The following is a 25,470-nucleotide window of genomic DNA, read 5'->3' as shown; positions in this document are numbered from 1 at the left end:
CCAATACCAGAACCCATCAGGCCTGCCTGGAATAAGACAGACATATTAATAGTCTTGATGTTACTTGTACAGTTAATTTTTATAATTAATGATGCGACCAAGGTTAACTGAGTGAACTGTAATTATTATATGTTTTATATAATGGATTTACAAATTATTTTTTTAGAGCAACAACTAATAACAACCGTCCTTGATTCTTCATAACCAACTTCTCGCGTTTCATACCACGTGCTCCACTTGGATGGTAAAATAGATTAGACAGCAAACTTCAGTGAGGAATGTCAGCATGATATAAACACGAAGCAATAGGCTTAGGATGTTGCGTAACAGAACGTAAGGAGTAGAAACGACCTTGTTCTGAGAAACAAACTTGAAAGAAAAGACCATATGAGTGTACACACAAATATAAGTATATATAACCATTCGGGTGAAAAGGTTTGTCATCACTTTTCACATTACTGTCCTCTCAGGTTACAAAGCAAAGCGTTCGTTATTTTCTTGTATTTTTTTTATGACTTCCCTCTTCGGGAAATTCCGGTTCCTGTTATTACACACAAGAGGGAGTCCTACGTCGCTGACGTCAGTTGACCCGGCCTGTACACTGCTCGAAAACAACCCTATATAACTGTCTCAAATAGAATGTTCCACTTATATTTTAGACGTTGTTTGTTTTCATGTTGAATCTTACCGGTAAGAATTAGTAAACACATTTTTAAAAGTTACACTAACAGAAGCTTTTTGACGTCAGTATCTTATAAGTATTACGTATTCCCAATTTAATTGGATCGTTAACGGTGAGTGTATCCAACTATTAATGCCATGCAACTAATTATGATAGATTTTAATTTTATAATTGATTGTATATCGATTTGACATTCTAGTCAGTTGCTAGCATAGGATATGGGTAATGAATCTAGTTTTTGTGTTCGTTTTTTGTCCTGCTCAATGAACTTACTTTTGATCAGAAAGGAAATGATTATTTCTTCTTACCTGACCTCGTGGTCTGTTTAAAGTTCAAATTTAAACTTAATCATTATTCTTGTTATTTTAACAATTATCATTTAGGTTATTCTTACTTTTAAAACGTTATATAGTAGCTCGGCAGTAGGCTGAGGGTTTATTACCCTAAAATTTTGTGTTCGTTTTAAGCGATGGGCACAGCACATATAACTTGAGTTTGTTTTGTTTTCTTTGTTAAACCGTAAGTTACACAATGAGCTAGCTGTGCTGTCTCCACCAAGCATATCGAAACTCGATTTTTTTAGTGATGTGAACAACATATTGTATAGATTTTTTACTAGAATAAAAATGAAGCAAAGCTTTTTAAAGCGCCATCTAGTGAATAAATTTTAACGTTACGTTCTAGTGTATTTGTAATATTTCATTTTTTTTCTGTATCGACTTTCAAGAAGAAATTTCTAAAAAAATATGTCCAATTGAAACTTTTAACAACCTATATCTCTGAGGAGATTGTGTTTGTTGTGAAGGCTAAAGCAGCCTGTCTCTGGAAGTTTCTCAGTGTTATCACTGAGATTTGGTTTTATTGGTTCGTCCATTAATTCGTAAATTACCTAAAAAGTAGGCCCCCCGCTAGTACAGCGGTAAGTCTACGGGTTTACAACGCTCAAATCAGGGGTTCGATTTCCCTCGGTGGGCTCCGCAGATAGCCCGATGTGGCTTTGCTATCAGAAAAACAAACAAACCTAAAAAGTAGAAACGATGACTTTATTGCAAAAATCCTGCTTCAACGGCAAAATTATCTGCTTCCACCAGAGGGCATTGATTAGGAAAGTTGTTATGGTAACGTAATATTTATTAAATTTCATTGGTTGAAGATGTCAATTGTTCAGTAAGCCGGGTGAACTATAATTGGACAGCGTTTAATCCTCAAATTACTGAGATCCGTATATGTCATCGTAACGAGTAATTTATAAAGAACAAACCAGACACTGTGGATAAATCAGTAATTTTCTGTGTAAAATATGTTAGGGGAATCTACAAACCTACCTTTATAGGGTTAACTTAATACAAACCAAGTATTTTTGTTGTTTTATATAATTCGTGTATTAGTGGTTGGTTTTGAATTTCGCGCAAACCTACACCAAGCCGTTCCTAATTTAACAGTGTAAAACTGATCACCCTGCTCCGGAAATCGCGAGCATGTTTGGTGTGAATTCCTAACCACCTGGCCATGCCGGGTCACTCGTGTGTTATTAGAAACCTTATAACCAGTGGATCCTTGATCTCACAGGCCAATTTATTTATAATAATTAAGTAAATGTATTTTAAAAGGTAGATTGAATTCCTACGGCTCGAAAGAAAGGCTGATTTTAATGACCCGTTTACTACACAGGATGTCACTTTGAACTTGTACAATGAACTGCAGTCACTTTCGAAGTGAAAATAAAAATACTCGTTTCGCTGTGAGTGGCATTTGCTACATTTAGCAAGATTAATGATTGTCGATAAAAACAACAACACGTGATGACCAACTCCGCGTTCATCTGTTCTCTAAGCTGAGATAACCGTATAAATAACCTTATAATAAACGTATAATCTCGTATAAGGCTAACTTACATTTATAGCTGCTCATAGTTATATTTAAGGTTTGTGGCTATTTTAACAATAATGAAACTGAGAGATGCACTCTTTCTTTACTAAATAATCTGAATATAAAAACTTTAGGATGAATTAAACAATACTATCCCCTCCCTCCATTAGTGTCCATGTTACAACTGAGTAGCTACCGTACACAGAGTGCAGTAAGCTACGCCTGCTTTGTTCCTTTTGGAATTCAGACTTTGGAAGAGGGAATGGGTTCAGTTTGCACTAGTTTTATAATCTGCTCGCGTGGTCACTGAGAGGTCACACCTGATGCTGGCCAGTAACGGAAACGCACTGTTTCACAATACAAAATGTTTGTAGTTCCTCTTAAAAGATCACTCTCACGTCAGAACCGTATTTAATTACAGGTAATTCGAAACTTGGAAACCAACCCTTCAGAAAATACCTTCTATTCAGCTTGCCCTTATTTTGTATGTATTGTGTAAGTCATGCGAGTAGACACCGTCAAGTTTTAATTCTGAGAACAATTGAAACCACGTGCTAACAAAACTACTTATCTTCACTTACTTCTGAAAACTATAAAACATTGCTACACATCAGGGACTTGGCCCGGCACGGCCAGGTGGGTTAACACGTTCAACTCGTAATCTGATGGTCGCAGGTTCGAACCCCCCTCGCACCAAACATGCTCGCCCCTTTCAGCCGTGGGGGCGTTATAATGTGACGGTCAGTCCCACTATTCGTTGGTAAAAGAGTAGCCCAAGAGTTGGCGGTGGGTGGTGATAACTAGCTGCCTTCCCTCTACTTTCTCACTGCTAAATTATAGTTATCTGTGCTAAATTTCGTGTAATTTTATGCAAAGTTTGTAACAATTTTCTTTGTTCTTACCCACTTCTACCCCCCTAGTGTGAAGTTTAATCCACGCATATCCATTAATATTTTTCATGGTTACGTTATTTCTTCAACTGTGGTACAGTAATCAAAATGTATTACCACAAAGTGTCAAAGCATAGGGGGGTAAAGCGTTCACCTGGTATTAAAGCGTTCACCTGGTATTCAAATTAAATCTCAGCCAATAGTTCGTATTACCGTCCATATAATGTACGTTTGGCGTTTCTCAAAGCATTGATCAACACGGCGTTACTTTGTTTTTCTAGCTTATTTTCTTTGTGCATATGAATAATTACAATTGATGTGAACCATTTCACACTTAGTGTTTTATGATGTCCATCTATTCTCGTGTGGATTTCTGTATGTGGGAAGTTTCTGTTCTTTCAGTTTACCTCCTCTAGAATCTAAACCTCCACCCACGTGTTTGCCGTGCGTGGTGACCCGTGAAAGGGAGGGGAGGATCCTGGTGGTTGAGGGGCCAACCCTCACATACACCTTTGGCTCTGAATTCCTGTAGCAAGACGGTCGGCCTTGGAGTGGCCCATAGGGTCAATCTGCTGGTCCACTTGGGCGAGGGTCGACCAGGTACCAGTGTTGGATTTCTCAACAGGTGTTGTGGACATTATATCTGATGCTGTTGTTTGGGTATGGTGCTCACGAAACCCTAGCGTTGTTGCACAATCCTTGTTTGGCATTGTAGTGCGTCCCCTCGTAGGGCTCCATGGTGGGTAAGGTCAGTGGGTACCAAAACATTATTTCTGTATTATGGATCCACCAGGTAAAAAACTAAATAAAATAGTGAAAAAACAGTCCATTGGTAAACGACCACTTCTTGAAGATTCTGAGCAGCAACCATCAACAGCTTTAACACCTGTACTTCATTTTCTTATATTACATTCTCTTTCAGACAAACCTTTAGGGCAAATGTACCCTTTTTTATTTAGAAGGGACTAGAAGGACTCGCTGGCTCTCCAAAGTCAGTCAAAAAGCTTCGCTCTGGTGTCATATTGGTGGAACCATCCATATGTAAAGACAGTGAACTCCTCTTCCAATCAAAGGTGATTGTGGATATACCTAGTGAGGTTACACTTCATGCTGGTTTGAATTCGTCATGAGGAGTTATTGTTGAGAGGGATTTGAAGAAAATCCCCGAGTTGGAGATCCTCACTGGTTTCTCTACCCAAGGAGTTTCTGCAGTGAGGTGTATCTCCACTCGCAAGGGTGGAATTATGATGCTGACCAGTGTCCTCATTTTGACATTTACATCACCGCGTCCACCTGCCACCATCAAGGCAGGTTATCTGAATTGCAAGGTACAGTCACACAAACCTTCTCAGATGTTTCCAGTTAGATCACTCGTAAACATTATGTCGTGTCTCCTTGACGTGTGCACATACATAAAAATGTCCACCTTGATACAATGGAACTGTCGAGGTTTACGTTCTAGTCTGGATGGCATCAAAACACTGATTGCTTCCTACCAACCTATATGTCTCTCCTTGCAGGAAACATTTCTGTAACCTGCCGATACAGTCACCTTTCGGCAGTTTTCTTTATACAGAAATGACAGGTTGTGTGATGGACGAGTCCATGGAAGGGTGGCACTGTTGGTTGATCAGCATGTGCCCACCCTGTCTTTGCCACTCGACACATTCTTGGAGGTCGTAGCCATCCATGTTTATTTGGGTTCTACCATCACTTTTTGTTCTCTCTACCTGTCACCTGGAGAGACATATGATGAATTAAACCTTGATGCTCTCATTGAACAGTTGCCGTCTCCCTTTATAATCCTGGGGGACTTTAATAGACATCATTCCTTCTAGGGAAGTCCTGATGTTGATAGGAGGCGTCATTCCATCGAGTGTATGCTCTCTGATCACAACCTTTCTATTTTCAATACTGGTTCTTCTACTTATTTTCATGCAACTAGTCAGTCATTTATTGATATTGATCTCTCAATTTGCTCCACTTCATTATTCTCCCATTTTCATGGAGGGTTGACAATATCCAACGAGGCAGTGATCATTTTCCTATAATTTTGAGAGAGATGGGCCGTGGTCAATGCCACCTGACCCGCGTGCCCCGGTGGAAGCTGGATTAATCAAACTGGCTCTCTTCACTGCTCTCGCATAACTTGATTCTTTGTCTGTAAGCCACCAGTAGACGACTGTGTGGCAACAGTAACTGACTGTATCGTACAAGCAGCTGCTCAATGTATTCCTAAAACCTCGACACGTTTTCCACGATATCCTCATTCATGGTGGAATTCTGTTTGCCACGTGGCACTGGATGCTCAAAAAACTGACCTGGAATACTTACATAGGTATCCCCCACTCTCGAACCGCATCTCTTTCCTGCAGGCCCGTGCACATGCTCGGTGGGTAAGACGTCAAAGCCAGAAGGAATCTTGGATTAAGTTCACAACCAGCATATCTTCTACCACCAGTTCCAAAGTCATATGGAGCAAGATTCGAAAGGTCAGTGGGCAATATAATTCTGTCCCCCCTCTCGATCTTGTTCTCTGATGGCCAGGAAGTAGCTGATATCCAGAACATCACCGATACTCTAGGTGAAAGCTTTTGCCAGGTATCTATCACTTCTGCTCCATCCTCCACCTTCTTAGCCATCAAGACTTGGGCAGAGTTATCACCTCTTTCTTTTCGAGTTGATTCTCTCTATGACTGTAATTGCCTCTTTACACTGGTGGAACTCAAACTGGACATTTATCGCTCTGGCACAGTACATTGGTCAGACCTGATAGGATACACTACGAGATGCTGCGCCATCTGTCTCTCGCTTCTCTTCTGATTGTTCTTAACTGGATCTGGCAGAAGAATGTTTCTCCTGATGCTAGACTATTGTCATACCTTTCCTAAGCCTGGATAGGATCTCAAGATTCCTTCAAACTACCGTCCAACTGCTATGACGAGCTGCTTCTGTAAGACCTTAGAGAGGATGGTTAATGCTCATCTTGTTTGGTTCCTCGAATCAAACAACCTCCTCTCGCCCACCAAGTGTGGGTTCCAACGACGGCGTTCCACCATGGACCACCTGATTCGACTTGAAATGTCAATCAGAGAAGCCTTTCTCAAACGACATCTTGTATAAATATTCTTTGACCTTGAGAAGGCTTATGATGCAACATGTAGGTATGGCATTTTGCGAGACTTCCATATATATGGGTTACGTGGCCATTTGCCCATTTTTATTAAATATTTAATGGACAGGCGATTCCAAATTCGGGAGTCCCTCAGGGCTGTGTTTTGAGTGTCACACTTTTCAGTATAAAGATTAATGCCATCACTGAACACTTCCCTCTTATTGTTCCAAACGGGCTCTATGTCGAGAACTTTCACATCTCACGTCAGATCTCAAACATGAGGTATACTGAGAAGAAGCTACAAACTGCCCTCAATCGTTTACTGAAGTGGACCACAACAAACGGTTTTAACTTGTCTCTCTTTAAAACCATTTGCATGCATTTTTGCCGCCAACGGAATATTCACCCCTATCCTGAACTTTGTATCGGTGAAGTTGTGCTGCCTGTGGTCCCTGACACAAAGTTCTTGGGGCTTATCTTTGATTGTAAGCTGACCTTTATACCACACATCAAGCAGCTATGGGTCAAATGTACAAGAGCACTGAACATCCTCCGTGTCCTCTCTTCCATCACTTGGTGAGCGGATTGATGTGCTATGCTAAAGATATATCGTGCTCTTAGTCGATCAAAACTAGAATATGGATCACTGGTCTATGGCTCTACCTAGTCTACCAGGACCTCGGCCTTAAAGATGCTGGACCCTGTTTATCATCAAGAATTTCGGCTTTGCACTGGGGCTTTCTGCACTTCCCTAGTTCAGAGCTTATACATAGAGTCTCATGAACCTTCTTTGCACCTCTGCTGTTTACAACTATCTTTACTATATGCTTCAAAACTTCGTTCCTTACCAAAGCATCCTACCTGAAGTTGTGTTTTCCTCCCTCGGTGGGCCATGCTATTTCAAAACAGATGATCTGCCATTGCTCCTTTCGGTCTTCGTATGCAGGTGCAGTTGGATGAAGTGGGTCTGTCCTTGAATAACACTGCTGTGTCCACTGGTCAGTTCATCCCACCATGGCTTCTTACAGTCCCCAAATGTGATTTATCTTTAAGTCATCTGAGAAAAGCAGACACTCCCGATTGGAAATACTGTCTTATTTTCTGAACATCTTTCGAAACACCCTTCCATTCCAATTTATACAGATTGTTCGAAATAAGATGACTGTGTGGGCTCTGCCATTGTTTGTTTTGGTTTACAGTTTCTGTCACTGCTGAACTATACGCCATTTATCTTGCCCTGGATCACATAAAAGCTAAGCAGTACTCAAATTGCACTATTTATAACTATTCGCTTAGTTCTCTACTGACCCTGGAATCGCTTCATGTTAGTTCACACCATATTCTCACCGATATTCAAACCTAACTGGCTCATTTCTATTTATCACTTACTTTATTCAGGTTTTCTGGATACCAATCCACGTTGGTGTTCGCGGGAACGAGCTCGCCGGCACCGCAGCTAAATCTGTCTGTTCTGGCACTATCACTACTATGCCTGTTCCATACATGGACTATGGTCCTGTATCAGTGGCGGTACCAGGGGGCTTGAGCCCCCCCAAATGGCAGTCGATTTGGAGTGAGCAACGTGAAAACAAGCTTTTCCAAATAAAACCCTCTATTGGACTTTGTTCATCTTGCTTCAGATGGGATCAGAAATAGAGGGTTGTCCTAACTAGACAATGCATTGGTCACAGTTTTTTAACTTATCATTTTCTTTTATCAGGAATTGATGCATCAGTGTGTTGCTTGTCTGTGTGACACTCGGAACAACGGCACCATTTTAAATTTGTTTTGTCTCAAGATATATCCATAACGTTAGACGGTGTTATTGGTGATGGTGACACTGTGAACCTTAAAAATGTTTTTAGTTTTTCAAAGGCCATTGACCTTTTTAACACTATTTAAGTTTTTTATTTATAAATTAGACCTTATTTTAAATATGATTCCATTTTAAGAATTCACGTAAAACTAGTTCGATTTGAAATTAGAAAACGGTCGTGACGTCAAATAATTCGAAACCAGGACTGGAAAGGCCAACTTCAGGTGACTAACGCTGATGTTTGAACTTACCCGTTAGTCATCCTGGCGAGTTATGGTAATTACAATGACGCCACAGAAAGCCCTTTACAAGTTGTGTTACTGTAGTTTCTCTCTTACTGTTGTAAGGTAGATATAAAAATAGGTTTTAATGTTATTTATGTTTTTAATTTAAAAAATAAACTTTGTTTTTACCATGATTCCTTTTAATAATTTTAATTGTTTTTTTTTTTTCAATTTCGCACAAAGCTACTAGAAGGAAGGCAGCTTGTCATTACCACCCACCGCCAACTCTTGGGCTACTCTTTTACCAACGAAAAGTGGGATTGACTGTCACATTATAACGCCCCCACGGCTGAAAGGGCGAGCACGTTTGGTGCGACTGGGATTCGAACCCGCAACCCTCTGATTACGAGTCGAACGCCTTAACCCACCTGGCTATGCCGGGCCACGAAGTTTAATAATTTTACTTTTAATTTTAACTTTCTGACGGATGTTTATCACAGATAGCCTAGTTGCTTTGCGCCATAAAACGTCGAATCAACCAATTAACCCTTCTCTGACACTGAGTGACCTCAAGTATTGAGGTTATGACTTTGCTGGTAAAATACCAAAGAGAGAATTCACATAAGAAACGAGGAGTACGAGGCAATTTAAAACTCGGTAAGTTTCATTCGAAGTTTGGACATTACTAACAGTTTGCCCCCCTTTAATATTTATTAGGTGAATTTGTTTTGTTTTCAAATGCAAGGCTACACAATGGGCTATATGTGCTCTGACAACCACGTTAATCAAAACCCGGTTTTTACCATTAGAAGTCGACAAACTTTCTGCTGTGCCACTAGGATGATATAAATAAAGAACTCGTGAGGTCAAGTCTTTTCGTTGGTTCAGAGAAACCGGACAATTTCTCTCCTTTTACACACACCCTGGTTATAATAAAAAGAAACATGAAACAGGAGAAGACGATAACATTGTTATTTACTTAACGTATACTTGTACACGTCCTTGAACAAGACGAGAAACTTAAGAAATGCAAGAGAAATAAATATTATCTAAATCGGAGGTCTTCTTTGAGATTCAGACTTGAGGTATGTGGCCCTCCCTGACTCCTTTGTAATAGAACCCAGATGCGGTTTAGGACTTATTATGGAACCAATTAAACGACTTTCTTCTAAACTGCCGTCGGAAACAGACGCTACGTTATTTCAATTTAAATATAAGGTCGTGCCCCCCTAAACTTCAAAACATTTGTTGTAACCTTGACACGTTTTGAATTTCCTTCTAAACCTGTTTCGAAACTAGGTAATTCCTGTTAAATCGATAGACTGTCCCAGCAGATCAGAATAATAGTGTCAGTTTCACATTATTACACAAACATGTGATTTGTACTTAACAGTTTGTTCTTGGAAAACTCTAGACCAGTGAACGAGATAATTGTTTAGTTAGCGCCATCTACCGAGTAGCAACAATAAATTGTACCTACTTGCAGCTTAATTAACAATACAGGTAAACCGTATTCAAAGGTTTGTGGCCCTGTTTCTCAGTGCAACGTGAATTGGGCCAAGTACCATAGCATTCCACGTGGTACTAACGAGGAAGACGCCATGTTATAAAATCACGTTCTGTATCTTCACGTGACTAGGACAACTAAACATGCTTTAGAGACTCGTGGCTCTCTGCTCTCACCTGCATGCTACTCCTAACCTGTTCAATACGGGATGCATAAAATGAATAAATGAACGATCTTATGTCCACCTTTATAATAAAGTGTAAAATTGTATTAAACTGGTCTTTGCATACATTTAATTGTGACGTATACAATTAAATATTAACTTATTTCTCGTGGTGTTTTCGCCATAAGACGTGCAGTTTTATATATGTATATATACCTATACCTAAAGTAGCTGAACCTTGAGTGCAGTCAGTGGCTCAACGGTAAGTCTGAGAGCTCGTACCGCTAAAAATTGGGTTTCCATACTCGTTGTGGGTAGAGCACAGATAGGCCATTGTGTAGCTTTGTGTTTTAACAACAAATAAACAAAGTACCTGAAATGACCACGAAGGAATCCCCACCACGAAGATAATCTTTGCAGTACCCATGACTGTTGAGGTAAATACCTCGGTAAAAGTTGTCTAAGGGGGATTTACCAAGTTGCAAAGACGAAACTGCAGTTTCTTTGTTAGTCGTACAGCAAATAAACAAGTGAGCTTGTGGTTTCATAAGATGGCCAGGATTTTTTGTAATTGTTTGGAAATACAGCCAGTTGGCGACACGGTCTTCCAACTCTTTCTGCACATACTGAGGACGTTTTATTTCATTAATCATGGACTTCTAGTGTATATAATTTATAAACTAGTATACCAAACATTGATTAGTTAGTTGGTTAACTATCACCATTAGATTCCATCTTGGAACATAGGGCCGCAATCGCTTGCGGATTCTTCGACAAGTAATTAAGTGAGTAGGTTGTTAGCCCACTCCACCGAGCCGTCCCTAATTTAGCAGTGTAAGACTAGAGGGAAGGCAGCTAGTCATCACCACCCACCGCCAACTCTTGGGCTACTCTTTTACCAACGAATAGTGGGATTGACCGTCACGTTATAACGCCCCCACGGCTGGGAGGGCGAGCATGTTTGGCACGACGGGGATTCGAACCCGCGACCCTCGGATTACGAGTCGCACGCCTTACGCGCTTGGCCATGCCAGGCAAACACTGATTAGTTAATTACAAAGTTGGTGGGTGGTTTGTCGCCATCTTTCTTGTAACGGGTTTTACTTTCCTTGTCATTCATACTATTGAGTTGGTTGATGTTGCGTTGTACAAGTCTGGTTGAATACAGAGGCCAATTGATAGTCTAGATTCATTCTTTATTTCTGTAATTGGCCTAGCGCGTAAGGCGTGCGACTCGTAATCCGAGGGTCGCGAGTTCGCGCCCGCGTCACGCTAAACATGCTCGCCCTCCCAGCCGTGGGGGGTGTATAATGTGACGGTCAATCCCACTATTCGTTGGTAAAAGAGTAGCCCAAGAGTTGGCGGTGGGTGGTGATGACTAGCTGCCTTCCCTCTAGTCTTACACTGCTAAATTAGGGACGGCTAGCACAGATAGCCCTCGAGTAGCTTTGTGCGAAATTCCCAAACAAACAAACAAATATTTCTGTAAGTCACTTAGTTCTTTATATTTCCAGTTTAACGTGGCTTTTAGTAGTTTTTGTTTTTTTTCTGTAAATTATGGATAATGTTTGTGCACTGATTAAAATTCTTGGATAGTTTTATCTTCACAAAATTATGGATTAGTTTTCCTTTCTTCACTGTTGGTTGGAGTAAATGTCGTTGCTTCTATTGATGGTTTTTGGTTTTAAGTTTTTTAGTTTCATTAGGGTCGCACGAGCGTGTACGGTTAACAATGACGTAATGTTAGTGAGTTTCATTACGTGTTCATTTTTTGTTTCGTATTTCAAAACTATGTTCTCTCTATTTCTGTCCTCGTATCTTTTATAAATTACGCTCTGCGTTGGTTATGTTCATATTTGACGATTTCGTCATAGCACGGAATACAATAATAAATGAACGAAACTGAACAATATAGTAGTATGTTTACTTGATATACCACCAGATGGTGCTATCTAGAGGAAGCGGGTAATAGGTTAATACAGTCGCGATTAAATTATTTAACGTTAAAGTAAACGCACATTGCGTCGTAAAATCCTACCTATATGTCATTGTTATGTAACTCTGACAGATGTTAACCATTCTTATTAATTCTAATAATAATATGACGATAGTTAACACCTTATGGAACTTCTCAATCTAACCAAACAGGTTATGTACGTCAATGAGGTTGTAGGCATGTTATCCTATATTATTGAACGTATAAACCTTAATGTTGCACGCATGCGTATTACAGGATTTGACAAAACAGTGTGGTGACGTTATAAATGCAATTGGTTAGTTTTTTTAAACAACAAGTAATTCCTTAACGGTATTTTCTTACCGAAATAACTTAGTTATTTAAACAGTCCGGTTTCATTATAATAATGTATGCTTGCTAAAGAAAACTACTAGGCCTGTTGACTTAACGACTTCGCAAAGTATCTAGGACAAGGATTTGTGGAGTGGTAGAATGGACAACAAAGAAAACTGTTGCGAGTTTAACAAGCCTCCAAACGCTTCTTTCCCACCAGTTCAAACCATCTCCAATCTTTATTGTTTGAAAGAATTCTTTATAATCAAACAAGGATTACTTAAAACTTAGAATTGGCTGGCTAGAGAAGGGGGTGGGGAGTAGTTAATAAATAGTTAAGTCACCGGCCTAAAGGCCCCGGCATGGCCAGGTGGTTAAGGCACTCGACTCGTCAGGTGAGGGTTGGCGGGTTCGAATCCCCGTCACACCAGTTATGCTCGCCCTTTCAGTCGTGGGGGCATTATAATGTTACTGTCAATCCCGCTAGTTGTTGATAAAAGAGTAGCCCATGAGTTTGAGGTGGGTGGTGATGACTAGCTGCCTTCCCTCTAGTCTTACACTGCTAAATTAGGGACGGCTAGCGCAAATAGCCCTCGAGTAGCTTTGTGCGAAATTCAAAAACAAACCGGCCCTTAGATTGAAATAGCTGCGAAAGTTGAGTTGCTGGAATGTGAGGAAGCAAAGAGTTAGTTGAGAAAACCATGTTTCTAAGCACAAAACTGATTTTCTTGTTGGATACTTGTTATATCAAGAATGTTCACGGTGGTTTAGTGCCTCATAGTTCTCGTCTGGTTGAAAAAATAGTCTTTCAATTCAATTTATATAATATTATATATTATATAATACCTCCACATACCTCCAACACGTTCGTGTCAGTGGGAATCGAAGTCTTAGGAGAATTTAAAAACCTTGAAAGAGAAACCCTGATATCTCTGGGGAGGATTTGTTTGTTTGTTTTGAATTTCGCGCAAAGCTACTCGAGGGCTATATGCGCTAGCCGTCCCTAATTTAGCAGTGTAAGACTAGAGGAAGGCAGCTAGTCATCACCACCCACCGCCAACTCTTGGGCTACTCTTTTATTAACGAATAGTGGAATTGACCGTAACATTATAACGCCCCCACGGCTGAAAGGGGGCGAGCATGTTTGGTGCGACCGGGATTCGAACCCGCGATCCTCGGATTACGAGTCGAACACCTTAGCACGCTTGGCCATGCCGGGTCCTCTGGGGAGGGATCCGCCCCTGCATGCCATTCCAGTAGACATTCTATTGGTTGTCAAAATTCTTAAGTGAGAAAACGAATGAAGTAAGGAATCTATATTCCTCTTGGAAATATATCCAAGAACTAAATCTTATGGTGACCAGAGGTCTTGAAGTCTCGGTCTTCGTGTGTGAATGATCCGTGACGGATAATAAATTACAAAGCATATAAATGTATCTCAGAACGGCTGGTATGGGTATCAATAAGTGTTAATACCAGCCGTTCTGAGATACATTTATATATCAAGTGGGTTTCTCGTCATCAAGAATTGACGCTTAAGAGTCATGTCTTATATTTTTATATTTATTTATTTTTATATATTTATTATGTTGTTTACAATATTCCTGTAACTTTATCAAAATAAACAAAATTACTTTACTTAATTATTCGAATACATTACTGCTAGTTTAGCACTTCTTAAATGTGTCATTTTAACCAATAGCCATAAAAGAACAATCACAAACCAGTCCTCTACAAGAAAACTTTTCGATAGCCTTACTGAGCTCAACCCAAATAGCCAATTGTGTTGCTTTATGACTAGCATCAAAACTTACACGAATCAGTAACATATATCTTATCACAGTAAGGCACGTGCTGTTTTAATTTACTGTTAATCAGGTTGTATATGTGAAGTACAATTGGTATTTTTGATTTTCTTTAACACTTCTGCCACTGATGTGGTTTTTAGAAGTTTGATCATGTTCCTTCTTTTGTAGCCAGACAACTAACCATTTTCTGGAATGACGTGGATATGTGTGATAACGTTGTTTGCTCTGGCTTCTGCTACGTTGGGTAACAAAGTCAGTAGAGGTAAGTCACACCTTGGCACCTGAAATCTTTTGCAATCGATTTCTCTGTTCGAGAAAGATATTAGCGTATTACAATACATTTTATAACAGTGGTATCTACAACATAAGTTTTAATATTTATGAGTAATCGTTTCATACCGTGTGAGGGCTGTAGTAGTTACAAGTATTAAAGGAATTTTTTTTATTCAACAAAATTAATGCAGTGTGTATTCACACGAATCCTTTAACTTTATCCTCTCAAGGCCTTCGACGAGCTAAGTAAGATTCACTTGACGTTATCACATAGCTGTTACAATACTCTATTGACCAAACTTGGACACTAATCAAGATATTTAGGGGGCCCGCCGTGGCCCCAGGTGGTTAAGGCACTCGACTCGTAATCCGGGGGTCGCGAGTTCGAATCCCCGTCACACCAAACATGCTCGCCCTTTTAGCCGTGGGGCGTTATAATGTGACGGTCAATCCCATTATTTGTTGTTAAAAGAGTAGTCTAAGAGTTGGCGATGATGATTAGTTCTCTATCTTACACTGCAAAATGAGGGACGGCTATCGCACATAACCCTCGTGTAGCTTTGCGCGAAATTCAATATAAACAAACAAACAAACGCAAACAAACGTGGAGGTACCATGATGGTACGGTCAATCCCTCTATTCTTTGGTAAAAGAGTAGCCCAATATTTCGCGGTGGGTGGGGATGACTATCTGCCTTCCCTCTAGTCTTACACTGCTAAATTAGGGACGGCTGGCGCAGATAGCCCTCAGTTAGCTTTCCTCGTAATACAAAAAAAAAAAAAAATATGTCGGAGCTGCACGTTCCGTCGATGGCGTTACAGCCAGCCCGTCCGAACGGACGCGCCACCCAACCGAGGTTACTCTAGGCCCTGTGCGGGCCTGGCCGTGCCTTCCCGTAAAACGTGGAGCGGCATCTCGTCGGCAGTCGTCGACCCGAGACTAACCACCCAGCGCGTGGTTTGTGTAAGGTTGGCGGCGTTGGTCTGGCGAAGCTTCCGCGAGGAGGTGCTTACGGTCGGCGGCGACCCCGTAGCGGGTGCAAGGCCCATAGTTGCCGGTGCCGTCGGCGGAGGTCGCCTCTCTGGAGTCGGGTTGCTTGAGAGTGCAGCCCTAAGTGGGTGGTAAACTCCACCTAAGGCTAAATACGTCCACGAGACCGATAGTATAAGAGCTAATACATGCACAAATACAAGCCAAGGTATACGCAGTTCATCGAATTTATTCTAAGAACAGTAATCATCCCACACACTTCATGAAGATAGTGACAACATCGAAGTACAGTGCCGACTGTATTTTACGAGATGGCTGCTATTATCATATATTTCATTTTAGAGCCGAGCACCCACATCGACGACCACTCAAGAATGGTTCAAACCAAGCACCCAGATATCGCAAACAACCAACGGAAATCTTCCAACAGGAAAATACCAAAATACCGCCGAGTCAAGACCGTATTAAAAGTAACATGAAGACGGATTCAGACAACCCAACTCAGAAGACGACAACACCCATTGTTAGCAACACGCCAAGTTCCAGTAGTTCAAGAAAAAAAAAAGGACAGTTTCTGCCAGACTTCAATCCTAGTTCCACAGAATTTAACAACCAGCCAGACTCAAACCATTACGAAGATAACCATCGACGCGACAGCACAAACTGAAAAACAATCTACCTCCGCGCAGAAAACTCAAACCAAAATCTCGAGAAGAAACAAAGCATCACAGACCAGCGAAGAACAACTCACCGAAGAACAGCCAGTAGTTCCACCAGCAAGACCACGTTTCTCAGTTGCACCAATGGGCTTCAAGTGTGGAAACAAGTTCATGATGAAGTTACCACCCGATCTACAAGACTGCAGCTAACAGTTTCCAAGTATACCACCAACATAGTTCATCAGTTTTTGTTGTTTTTTTTGTTGTTGTTTTTTCTTCCTAGCTACTTCCGGGCACGGTCTGGGTAGATTATTCGGCGCCCAGGCCGTGAAAGTGGGTTTTCTCGGGGTACTCCCGTTTCCCCCCACAGCAAAATCTCTGGCATCGGACCTGTAGGTCCCAGCCTCATTCTGAAAAGGGCCGTTTACCCAGTCAAGGGTATCTAATCAATTACAGTAAATTTTAAAAACCAATTCGCCAGCCGCCAGGGTTCTCCATCCTCGAGCCAAGGTCTGGCTCACTTCACTTTCGCTGCTTTCGTCCAGTTCTCCCGTCCTTCCTCTCACTCACAAATATTTTTGAAATGTTAAAAATAAAGTAAAAATTCCATGGATATTTTAAAACATTTCTCACTTAAGGGGACGAAGAGGAACTACAAAGTTCCTGAACACCCCAGTTGGAGAGAGAACTCTTCTGATTTCTCTCTCTCTAAACTGAACCCCTGCCACGTTAGTTTAGTTTTAGTTCAAACGAGATCTCTAGGACACTGCAGGCTTTACACTTGGGACAACGTAACCAATATTTTAGCATCGTTGACTTAAGTTGGACATTTGGATCAAACCTTTTGGAACACTGTAAACTCCACATTAAAGCACTGTGACCAAAATCTTAAGATACCATGGACCAAACTTGGATAAATATCTCGTAGCTTTGTGACCAAGATCTTGTGACGCTTGGGAAACAGTGGCCAAGATTTATTACGATGATACATTATTTAGGATCATAAGAGTTTGGAGAAATTAATGTTCATCAGTTTTTATATATTTTTAAACAACTACATGTAGCGAGGAACCTTCGTCTCGTATTAGTAACGTTTCATTACTTTACAGTGGGGGTCCTCTTCCCCAAGACACGGAACGACAATGAGTGTACAGCAAGAGGGGGATTGAAAGGATCCTGCAAATCCCTCATAGACTGTCCTAGTGTCTTGGCTACGTTGAAGGACAGTTTTCCTGTCGTTTGCTCTTGGAATGGTCGATTTCAGCCTATTGTCTGCTGTCCTGATGCAATAGCACCACCACCTGTAACCACAACAGCTGTAACTGTAATATCTACAAAAGAACCAAAGCTTCCAAGATTACATATATCAGGTACATAAGAACCAAAGCTTCCAAGATTACATATTTCAGGTACGTAAGAACCAAAGCTTCCAAGATTACATATATCAGGTACGTAAGAACCAAAGCTTCCAAGATTACATATATCAGGTACGTAAGAATCAAAGCTTCCAAGATTACATATATCAGGTACGTAAGAATCAAAGCTTCCAATATTACATATATCAGGTACGTGACTCATAATGACGTTGAATAATAATTAGCGTTTAATTTCTAACTAAAATATTTCGTGATTAACCAAAGCAGCAAGTGTTTTAGGCTTGTGTAAGTCCTAATGTATTTGTTTACTTGTTATCCCATACACAGTGCTGATGAGACGTGAATTCGGCGAAACTAGTCTACTGCAAAGTAAGTCGGTATACAAGAATAACCTGGACCTGTAATCATTTATGAAGTTTCTTTCTTTACTGAAGTAACACGTTGTTATAAAGAAATAAAATACAATTCGCAATATACGACATGTAATTTGTGTGTTTTATAGATGGCGTTACATTCTATTTTACTAATATTACTAATATTTTGCTAATATAGCATTTAACAGTATATGTTGTTATATATTTTAATGAACGAAAACAAGCCTAAACAAAAAATCAGAAGCTCTACACAAATCAAAAGGATTCCCGGCCCACATGTTGTAACGGGGCGTGTAAAAATGTATCCTAGGGTTTGGAGGTGACTCTCGAAGTAAGACCCACATTGCGATGGGGATACACCATCTATCAGTTTTAACCTCCATTCGCCAATATCGCATGAAAAAATTCTTAAATAATAAAAACAAATAGAAATTAGGTACGTGATATGTGTGTTCTCAAACCCACAATGTTCCACGTCTATATCAACCTTCACTGCCTGCAGACAGTTGTAGGTAGGCGACTGCCTTCTAAGGAAAGGAGTAATAATAAGGTACTACCATTCGCGGTAAGATACTTACCAACTGAAGCTGGCATTGTAGCCTACTTTATGGCGGCAAGGCCCTAATTAGTAGCACAGTACCCACTTTATACTAGTAATAAAAGGCTCCAATCAAGTTACCTAAACTAACTGGTATAACTCCCAACCACTACACATTAAGTCCACTGTAACTACCAGTTTTCAGACTCTAAATAAGCCTTTATATGCGATAAGGTGTTAATCCGCATAAAAGTAGTGCCAAGATATTTAAATCAGTCAAAATATTTTTATTTAGGCTTATTAAAAATATCAGTAGTCATAGGTTTGAATTCACTGTTTATAACGCATGCATTACTTTTGTGTCTGGTTTATTTCACTTGACTATTGAGTATTAATATGACACACGAAATATATTTATTTGTTGTTTTTCGCCTGCGTAATTTCATTTTGCATTGTTTCATTGTTCTATGACTTAAGACTAATTTAAACTTTTGAGCCAAGCCTACAACTTCTTAAGTTATTATTAGGCCAGACTTATAGCCAAGGGGTCAACGTTTAGTTTTCACCTATTGTGTGTAATAGATGACGTTACATTCTTTCTTGCTAATATTACTTTCAGTTAACGGTATTTGTTACATATTTTAATAAACGAAAACGGGCCTGAGAAATTCTTTGTCAAAAATCCACACATAAAAAAAGGTTTGAATGTCGGTTGTTTTTCTACTCCTAACTTTCAGCCGTGGAGACGTTATAATGTTACGATCAATTCCACTATTCATTAGTAAACGAGTAGCCCAGGAATTGGCGGTGGGTGGTGATGACTAGCTGCTTTCATTCTTGTCTTACACTGCTAAATTAGGGACAGCTAGCGCAGATAGCCCTCGTGTAGCTTTGCGCGAAATTCAAACCAAATTAAGCACTAACTTTGTACTCTGTTTGTTGGTTCAACAGGTTGTGGAAAAAGAAAAGTCAAAATAGATATTACAACTGTTGGACGCTCTGGATCACCAATACTTCCTCCGATATCTACTCCTCAAAATTCAACAGGTGGGAGAGGAATTATTGCTGGAGGCGTAGAAGCCAAAATTGGCGCGTGGCCTTGGATGGTGAGTCGCTCTTTTATGTTTCAAGCCTTGAATTTTAATAAATAAATATTACAATTGGAATCAGTGCAGGGAGAATGTGAACCACTTTTAACAGCAAGTGTTGCTCTTCAAGTGAAATGAGGCTGAGGCACATTAACAAATTATGAAATACTTTAATTCTATAAATGTCGGTTATAATTATATTTCACTAACTTTTAAAATAGTATATTTAAACCTGCTACAGTGCACGACTGATTGTTACATCTATTATACGGTATTATCAAGTTCTCACGTGAAAATAATACACGTTAAAAAAGTACGAAAATTATTTATTTTAATAATGTTCTATTCGTTTACTGTTATTATATTTTGTAATATTAACAAAACGCAGGGTAATTTAACAGTTGAACAAGTAGTGGCCTGAAGTCAAATTACTGGCAGTGTGTAAGCCTAATCTTAAGTTAAGATAATTTTTCATTAATTAACTTACGTTTTGACATTTTCATAGGCAGCTGTTTTTGTGAAAAACTTTGGCATTGGCAGATTCCACTGTGCTGGTAGCATAATCAGTAACAAGTACATTTTGTCAGCTGCCCACGCCTTCCTTATCGGAGGTCGAAAGTAAGTCACTCACATTTTTTTGTTATTCCGTTTAATTTCTTATTGTTGGTTGGTTTAGTGTTTTATGGCGCAAAGCAACTAGGCTATCTGCTCTTACTTATTGTCATTGTTTTGTTATGTTTTTGAATTTCGCGCAAAGCTACTCGAAAGCTATTTGCGCTAGCCGTCCCTAATTTAGCAGTGTAAGACAAGAGGGAAGGCAGCTGGTCATCACCACCCATCGCCAACTCTTTTACCAACGAATAGTGGGATTGACCGTCACATTATAACGCCCCTACGGCTGAAAGGGCGAGAATGTTTGGCGCGCCGGGGATTCCAACCCACGCCCCTCAGATTACGAGTCGAACGCCCTAACCCACCTGTCCATGCCGGGCCTCTTATTGTCATAATGTTACGTTTCTGTTCTGTATTCGGTTGTTTTTTTTTTCCTGTGTGCTTTAAGTTACATTTTGAAACAAACTCATTTTATTATTATGAAATGTGTAATTTTGATAAAACAATAGTTAAGTATACTCTTCGTAAGACATGAGAATTACGCCTATTATAACAATTTTCTTATCTTTTTGAAATTAATTTAGAGATTTATTTGCCCTAAAATGATAGAAAAATAAGTAATCAGTGGTCGGGTGCTTCGTTTCGAATCTGCATTGTCTGATTTCTTCCCCTTCTCGATGTCCCCCCCAAACCAACAGCCAATAATGTTCTTTGTGTGGGTCGTCTAAGATCCAACATGATATTTGATTATTTGGAGCCTTTTAATAAACTATTCCTCCATTTCTACCCCCCCCCCAGTACTTAAACCACAAAATCATATCACTACATTGTATACTAGCTAAAAAACAAACTAATTGCCATTTTTTATATGAACAGCTTAGTGTTTGAATTACACTAATAAAAGAGTAATTATTTTTAAGTGTCGCTCCTCTTAGCCATAATTCAACCAGTTACATTAACTACCTAGAATCTACACCTATTTCATTTTTAAAGCGACCGTATATTAATATTATATTTAAATAACTGTCTTTTTCCTTAAACGTTATAAATTTGCTGTAGCGTATCTACATTCACTGTAATGTTTATCTTCCTCATCCACATAGGTTGACCCCAACTCGCTTAGCTGTCCGTGTGGGAGGCCACTACATAAAGAGGGGTCAAGAGTATCCAGTGAAAGACGTGATTATCCATCCTCATTATGTAGAAAGGAGAACTACAATGATATAGCCATAATCGAGTTAAAAGAGGAACTGAACTTTACGGACTTGGTCAATCCTATATGTCTCCCTGATCCAGAGACAGTAACGGATCCATTAAAAGACAGAATTGTGACTGCAGCGGGATGGGGCGATCTGGATTTCTGTAAGTCCAAATAACTTTAAAAGGAAGCAGATGATGGTAACACTGTAGTAAACTTACTTACCGATAGGACTTATACACAACGTTCCCTTTTATCAATTTTTATTCAAATCTCCTCTTTCTCTTCATTTATGGTAAAACTATGGCTTTTGGCCACCGTTCCTAATTTTAAAATACTGACCACATGAACGACAACCAGCCGCCATCGCCCATTGCCGTCACATTGGCTACTTTGTGTCATTGAATAGTGAGATAGATGGTGACGCCCTCAAAAATGTAATTGCCAGTTTCTTCAGCTATGGGCGCCCGCAATTGTTTCCCTCGTTGTAGCTTTGATATCATTTAGTCATATTGCCCTTTTCGGACGCCCATGTGTTCAACGCCAGGTTTCGATACCTCTAGTCCAGCGCCCTGACCACTGGACACTGTTACTTCTTAGTGCATGACATTGTATATTACAGTATCTCTAGTAACGTACGAAATGAACGACAAAATATTAGTTAATTCTACTAATTGCTGGTGGAGCTGTCTAAGTCTGACGTGAAAAGTGAGAGTTTGTTTGTGTTATTTATATTAAGTAACAGAAGTAAGACCTACAGTATCCCACACCCTGAACAGTTACAACAAAAAATGTCAAAGGGTGTGTGTGGGTTCTTATAGTAAAGCCACATCTGGCTATCTGCTGAGATCACCGCACTGAAAGAGAGATAAGAGGTCAAGGTTTCGGTCGAAGACCTGTGCAGTTCATGACACTTATCTTTTTGTTACACCGGCTACGCTCTTTTCTCGTATTTTCATAATTTATCGCGTTGTTTGTTGAAAGTGGATTTATTGATTATCGAGTGGCCATTTCTGTATTATTTCTGTCGAATGATTTGGTCATCCGAAATGAAATATCCAGGGCGGGTTGGTTGGTTAGTTTAGTGTTTTTTTGGCACAAAGCAGCTAGGCTATCTGTGCCAAACATCCGGTTTGTTTGTTTTTTGAATTTCGCGCAAAGCTACTCGAGGGCTATCTGCGCTAGCCGTCCCTAATTTAGCAGTGTAAGACTAGAAGGAAGGCAGCTAGTCATCACCATCCACAGCCATCTCTTGGGCTACTCTTTTACCAACAAATAGTGGGATTGACCGTCACATTATAACTCCCCACAGTTGAAAGGGTGAGCATATTTGGTGTTACGGGGATTCGAACCCGCGACCCTCGGATTACGAGTCGAACACCTTAACACGCTTGGCCATGCCGGGCCCAATAGGTAAATAACAAGTAGCTCAATGTAGTGTTTCGACCACTAATGTATGTTCTGTACTAACCGGTCTAATGAGATTTGGATTCAGAGAAACGCTTTGTCGGCATTGGGCAAGGCAAATATAATGTGACTGGAATACTGTTGGTATACTTTAAATCTCTAATGGCCTATATTAATATAATAGTGTTATAAAATATAGGCCTTGTACTAATGTCTTAAGTATAACGATGTAACTTTTCGTTCAAATGCTTGGCAAATGTTTTATCTTAATTTTAGCTCTAAGAGTTGTAATTAAAAATGTAATCGTTTTTTTTTTTATTTTAATTATTTTTAACACAATTGTAATTTCGCACAGCCGGTCCACGGAGCCAAGTTCTACGTGAGGTAAGCATCCCAGTTGTTCCAGTTGATAAATGTGATCAAGCCTATGAGAAACTCAACACCCCTTCACTAAAAAATGGGATAACGAATAACTTCCTTTGTGCTGGATTGGAAGAAGGAGGGAAAGACGCTTGCCAAGTAAGTGTTTTAACTGTAAATATAGTTAAGGCGAACAGTCATTGGTTACCTTGAAAAGGCCTACAAATGTGTAGTTTATGCATTTTAAATGTACTTTAGTAGGCACAGTTAATGGAAAATGTTTCGTAAACATGCTCCAAACCCAACGTTCGTTTAAAGTTATTTCTGAGATACCTGGTGCCTTCTTTATTTAGTTCACTTGGTTAATCAGAATTATTTAACGATGCGCCATAAATTCGGTTTGAATTAGCTACTCACGTACTTGCAAATTAAACGCCGTTAACGAGTGTGAAATAGGCTTAATGTGAGTTAAGCCTACATTACATTTATCGATTCATTTAACGCTTTTAAATCTAATTTTTGGAGAATCCTATCTTGTAATGTGATTCAAGGTCTAAATAATTCACTTAATAATAATTTTTATAAAATTGATTTTCTGAATTATTTAATAAGCCAGCTTTTGAAGTTAGAGTACAACCACATTGTTGGAAATAACTTTTGTGTTAACAGGATAAAGTATCTATTTGTTTGGAAGGGAATATAAATTATATTAATAAACGCTGCGTTTAAAATAATATCTAAAAGAACAAAAAGAAGAACCCAAGCAAAGAATACTTAGAATTGTAATTTATTGACCAGTGGTCGAAATTATGTGGAACTGTATTATAAGCCCACATTAACTAACAAAAGTGACCGAGTATGAGCAACAACCAGCTAGGTAGGGAAAGGATAATATATTTCTTTGTTAAACCTTGTATATAGAAACGTATGGTTAGAAAATTGTTAAAACAAACTGCGAATATTCTTGTTTTAAGAAGTTTTCCAGAATAATACTTATTGTATGGAGAATTTATATACCGTTGATATTTATAAACGTTTAGTGTGTATTGGTTTGAATTTCGCGCAAAGCTGCACGAGGGCTATCAGTGCTAGCATCTTTAATTTTGCAATGTAAGATTAAAGGGAAGGGAACTAGTCATCATCACTCACCGCCAACTCTTGGGCTATTCTTTTACCAACGAATAATGGGATTGACAGACGCATTATGACGCCGACACGACTTAAAGGGCGAATATATTTGGTGTGACGGGGATTCGAACCCGCAATCCTCAAATTACGAGTCGAGTGTCTTAACCATCTGGTAAAGCCGGGCCATTTTGGTGTGTGTGTGTGTGTGCTGTTTATGTATGCGTGTGATATAAATTCTCTAGATAAACTCTAAATCCTTTGCATATTCATTAAAGTTTTGATAACCATAGTGGGTAGAGCGAAGATAGCTCCTCGGGTAGCTTTGATCTTAACTACAAACAAGTTTATTCCTACGTAACAACTTTTTCTTTCCAACGCAGGGCGATTCTGGTGGACCGTTGATGCTAGTGAACAACACTAGGTGGATAGTAGTAGGAGTTGTGTCGTTCGGGCACAAGTGTGCCGAGGAAGGATATCCTGGTGTGTACTCGCGCGTAGCGAGTTACCTAGACTGGATCGCGAAAGTTACGAACTCGTTAGATCATGCCGTCACTAACTGATTGTGCGTTAAACAACATATTTTGTTGTGAAGAAATACTGTCCAAACGTAACTTTTGAACTTGTATTATGTATTAACGTATTATAAGTTCTAGTTTTGGTTTCAACCACTAGATGACGCAAATGCTCGTATTGTCCAACAGCTTTATTTCTTTTGAAGAATATTTTTTCGCACCTATAAGCTTGTGAAACTTGTAGATAATAGTTATTCGTAATTTTCTCATTGTTTTTACAATTTTTGTGTGATCTGTTTTTTTATTTTAACTTTGAAGTACCGGAATGAAAATATTTAATTTTATATTTCATTAATTCAAAACGTTTTTGTTCTGGGCTGCCATGTAAATTGTATAATAAGTCGTGGTTGTTTAATAAGTTATATTATCAGTAGAGTGTACGTTAAGATCTGACCGTGAATTTTGAAGAAAAATCTTACACCTAAACATTTTATCTTTACTGACTGTAGTTATTTATCTCTAATGTTCAGCGTGTTTAGCCAGTAATGTAAATGTGAATTATAATTGATTAAAGTTTGATTGAAATGTTTA

The 25,470-nt window shown here is 39.5% G+C and overlaps 1 protein-coding gene across 1 annotated transcript; it reads left to right on the top strand.

Annotated features, from left to right (window-relative positions):
• Positions 1 to 567: 567 nt before the first annotated feature.
• Positions 568 to 25,470, top strand: LOC143247714 (clotting factor B-like). The gene is given in 9 exon segments (XM_076496131.1): positions 568 to 794; positions 14,533 to 14,626; positions 17,396 to 17,656; positions 19,526 to 19,680; positions 20,168 to 20,280; positions 21,378 to 21,475; positions 21,478 to 21,636; positions 23,235 to 23,398; positions 24,748 to 25,470. Coding segments are annotated over 8 exon segments (1,200 nt in total). The 5' UTR covers positions 568 to 794; positions 14,533 to 14,556; the 3' UTR covers positions 24,928 to 25,470.

Source organism: Tachypleus tridentatus, chromosome 3 (genome assembly GCF_004210375.1).
Source record: "Tachypleus tridentatus isolate NWPU-2018 chromosome 3, ASM421037v1, whole genome shotgun sequence".
In the NCBI taxonomy this organism is placed as follows: domain Eukaryota; kingdom Metazoa; phylum Arthropoda; class Merostomata; order Xiphosura; family Limulidae; genus Tachypleus; species Tachypleus tridentatus.
This window is presented reverse-complemented; position numbering and strand designations above follow the sequence as displayed.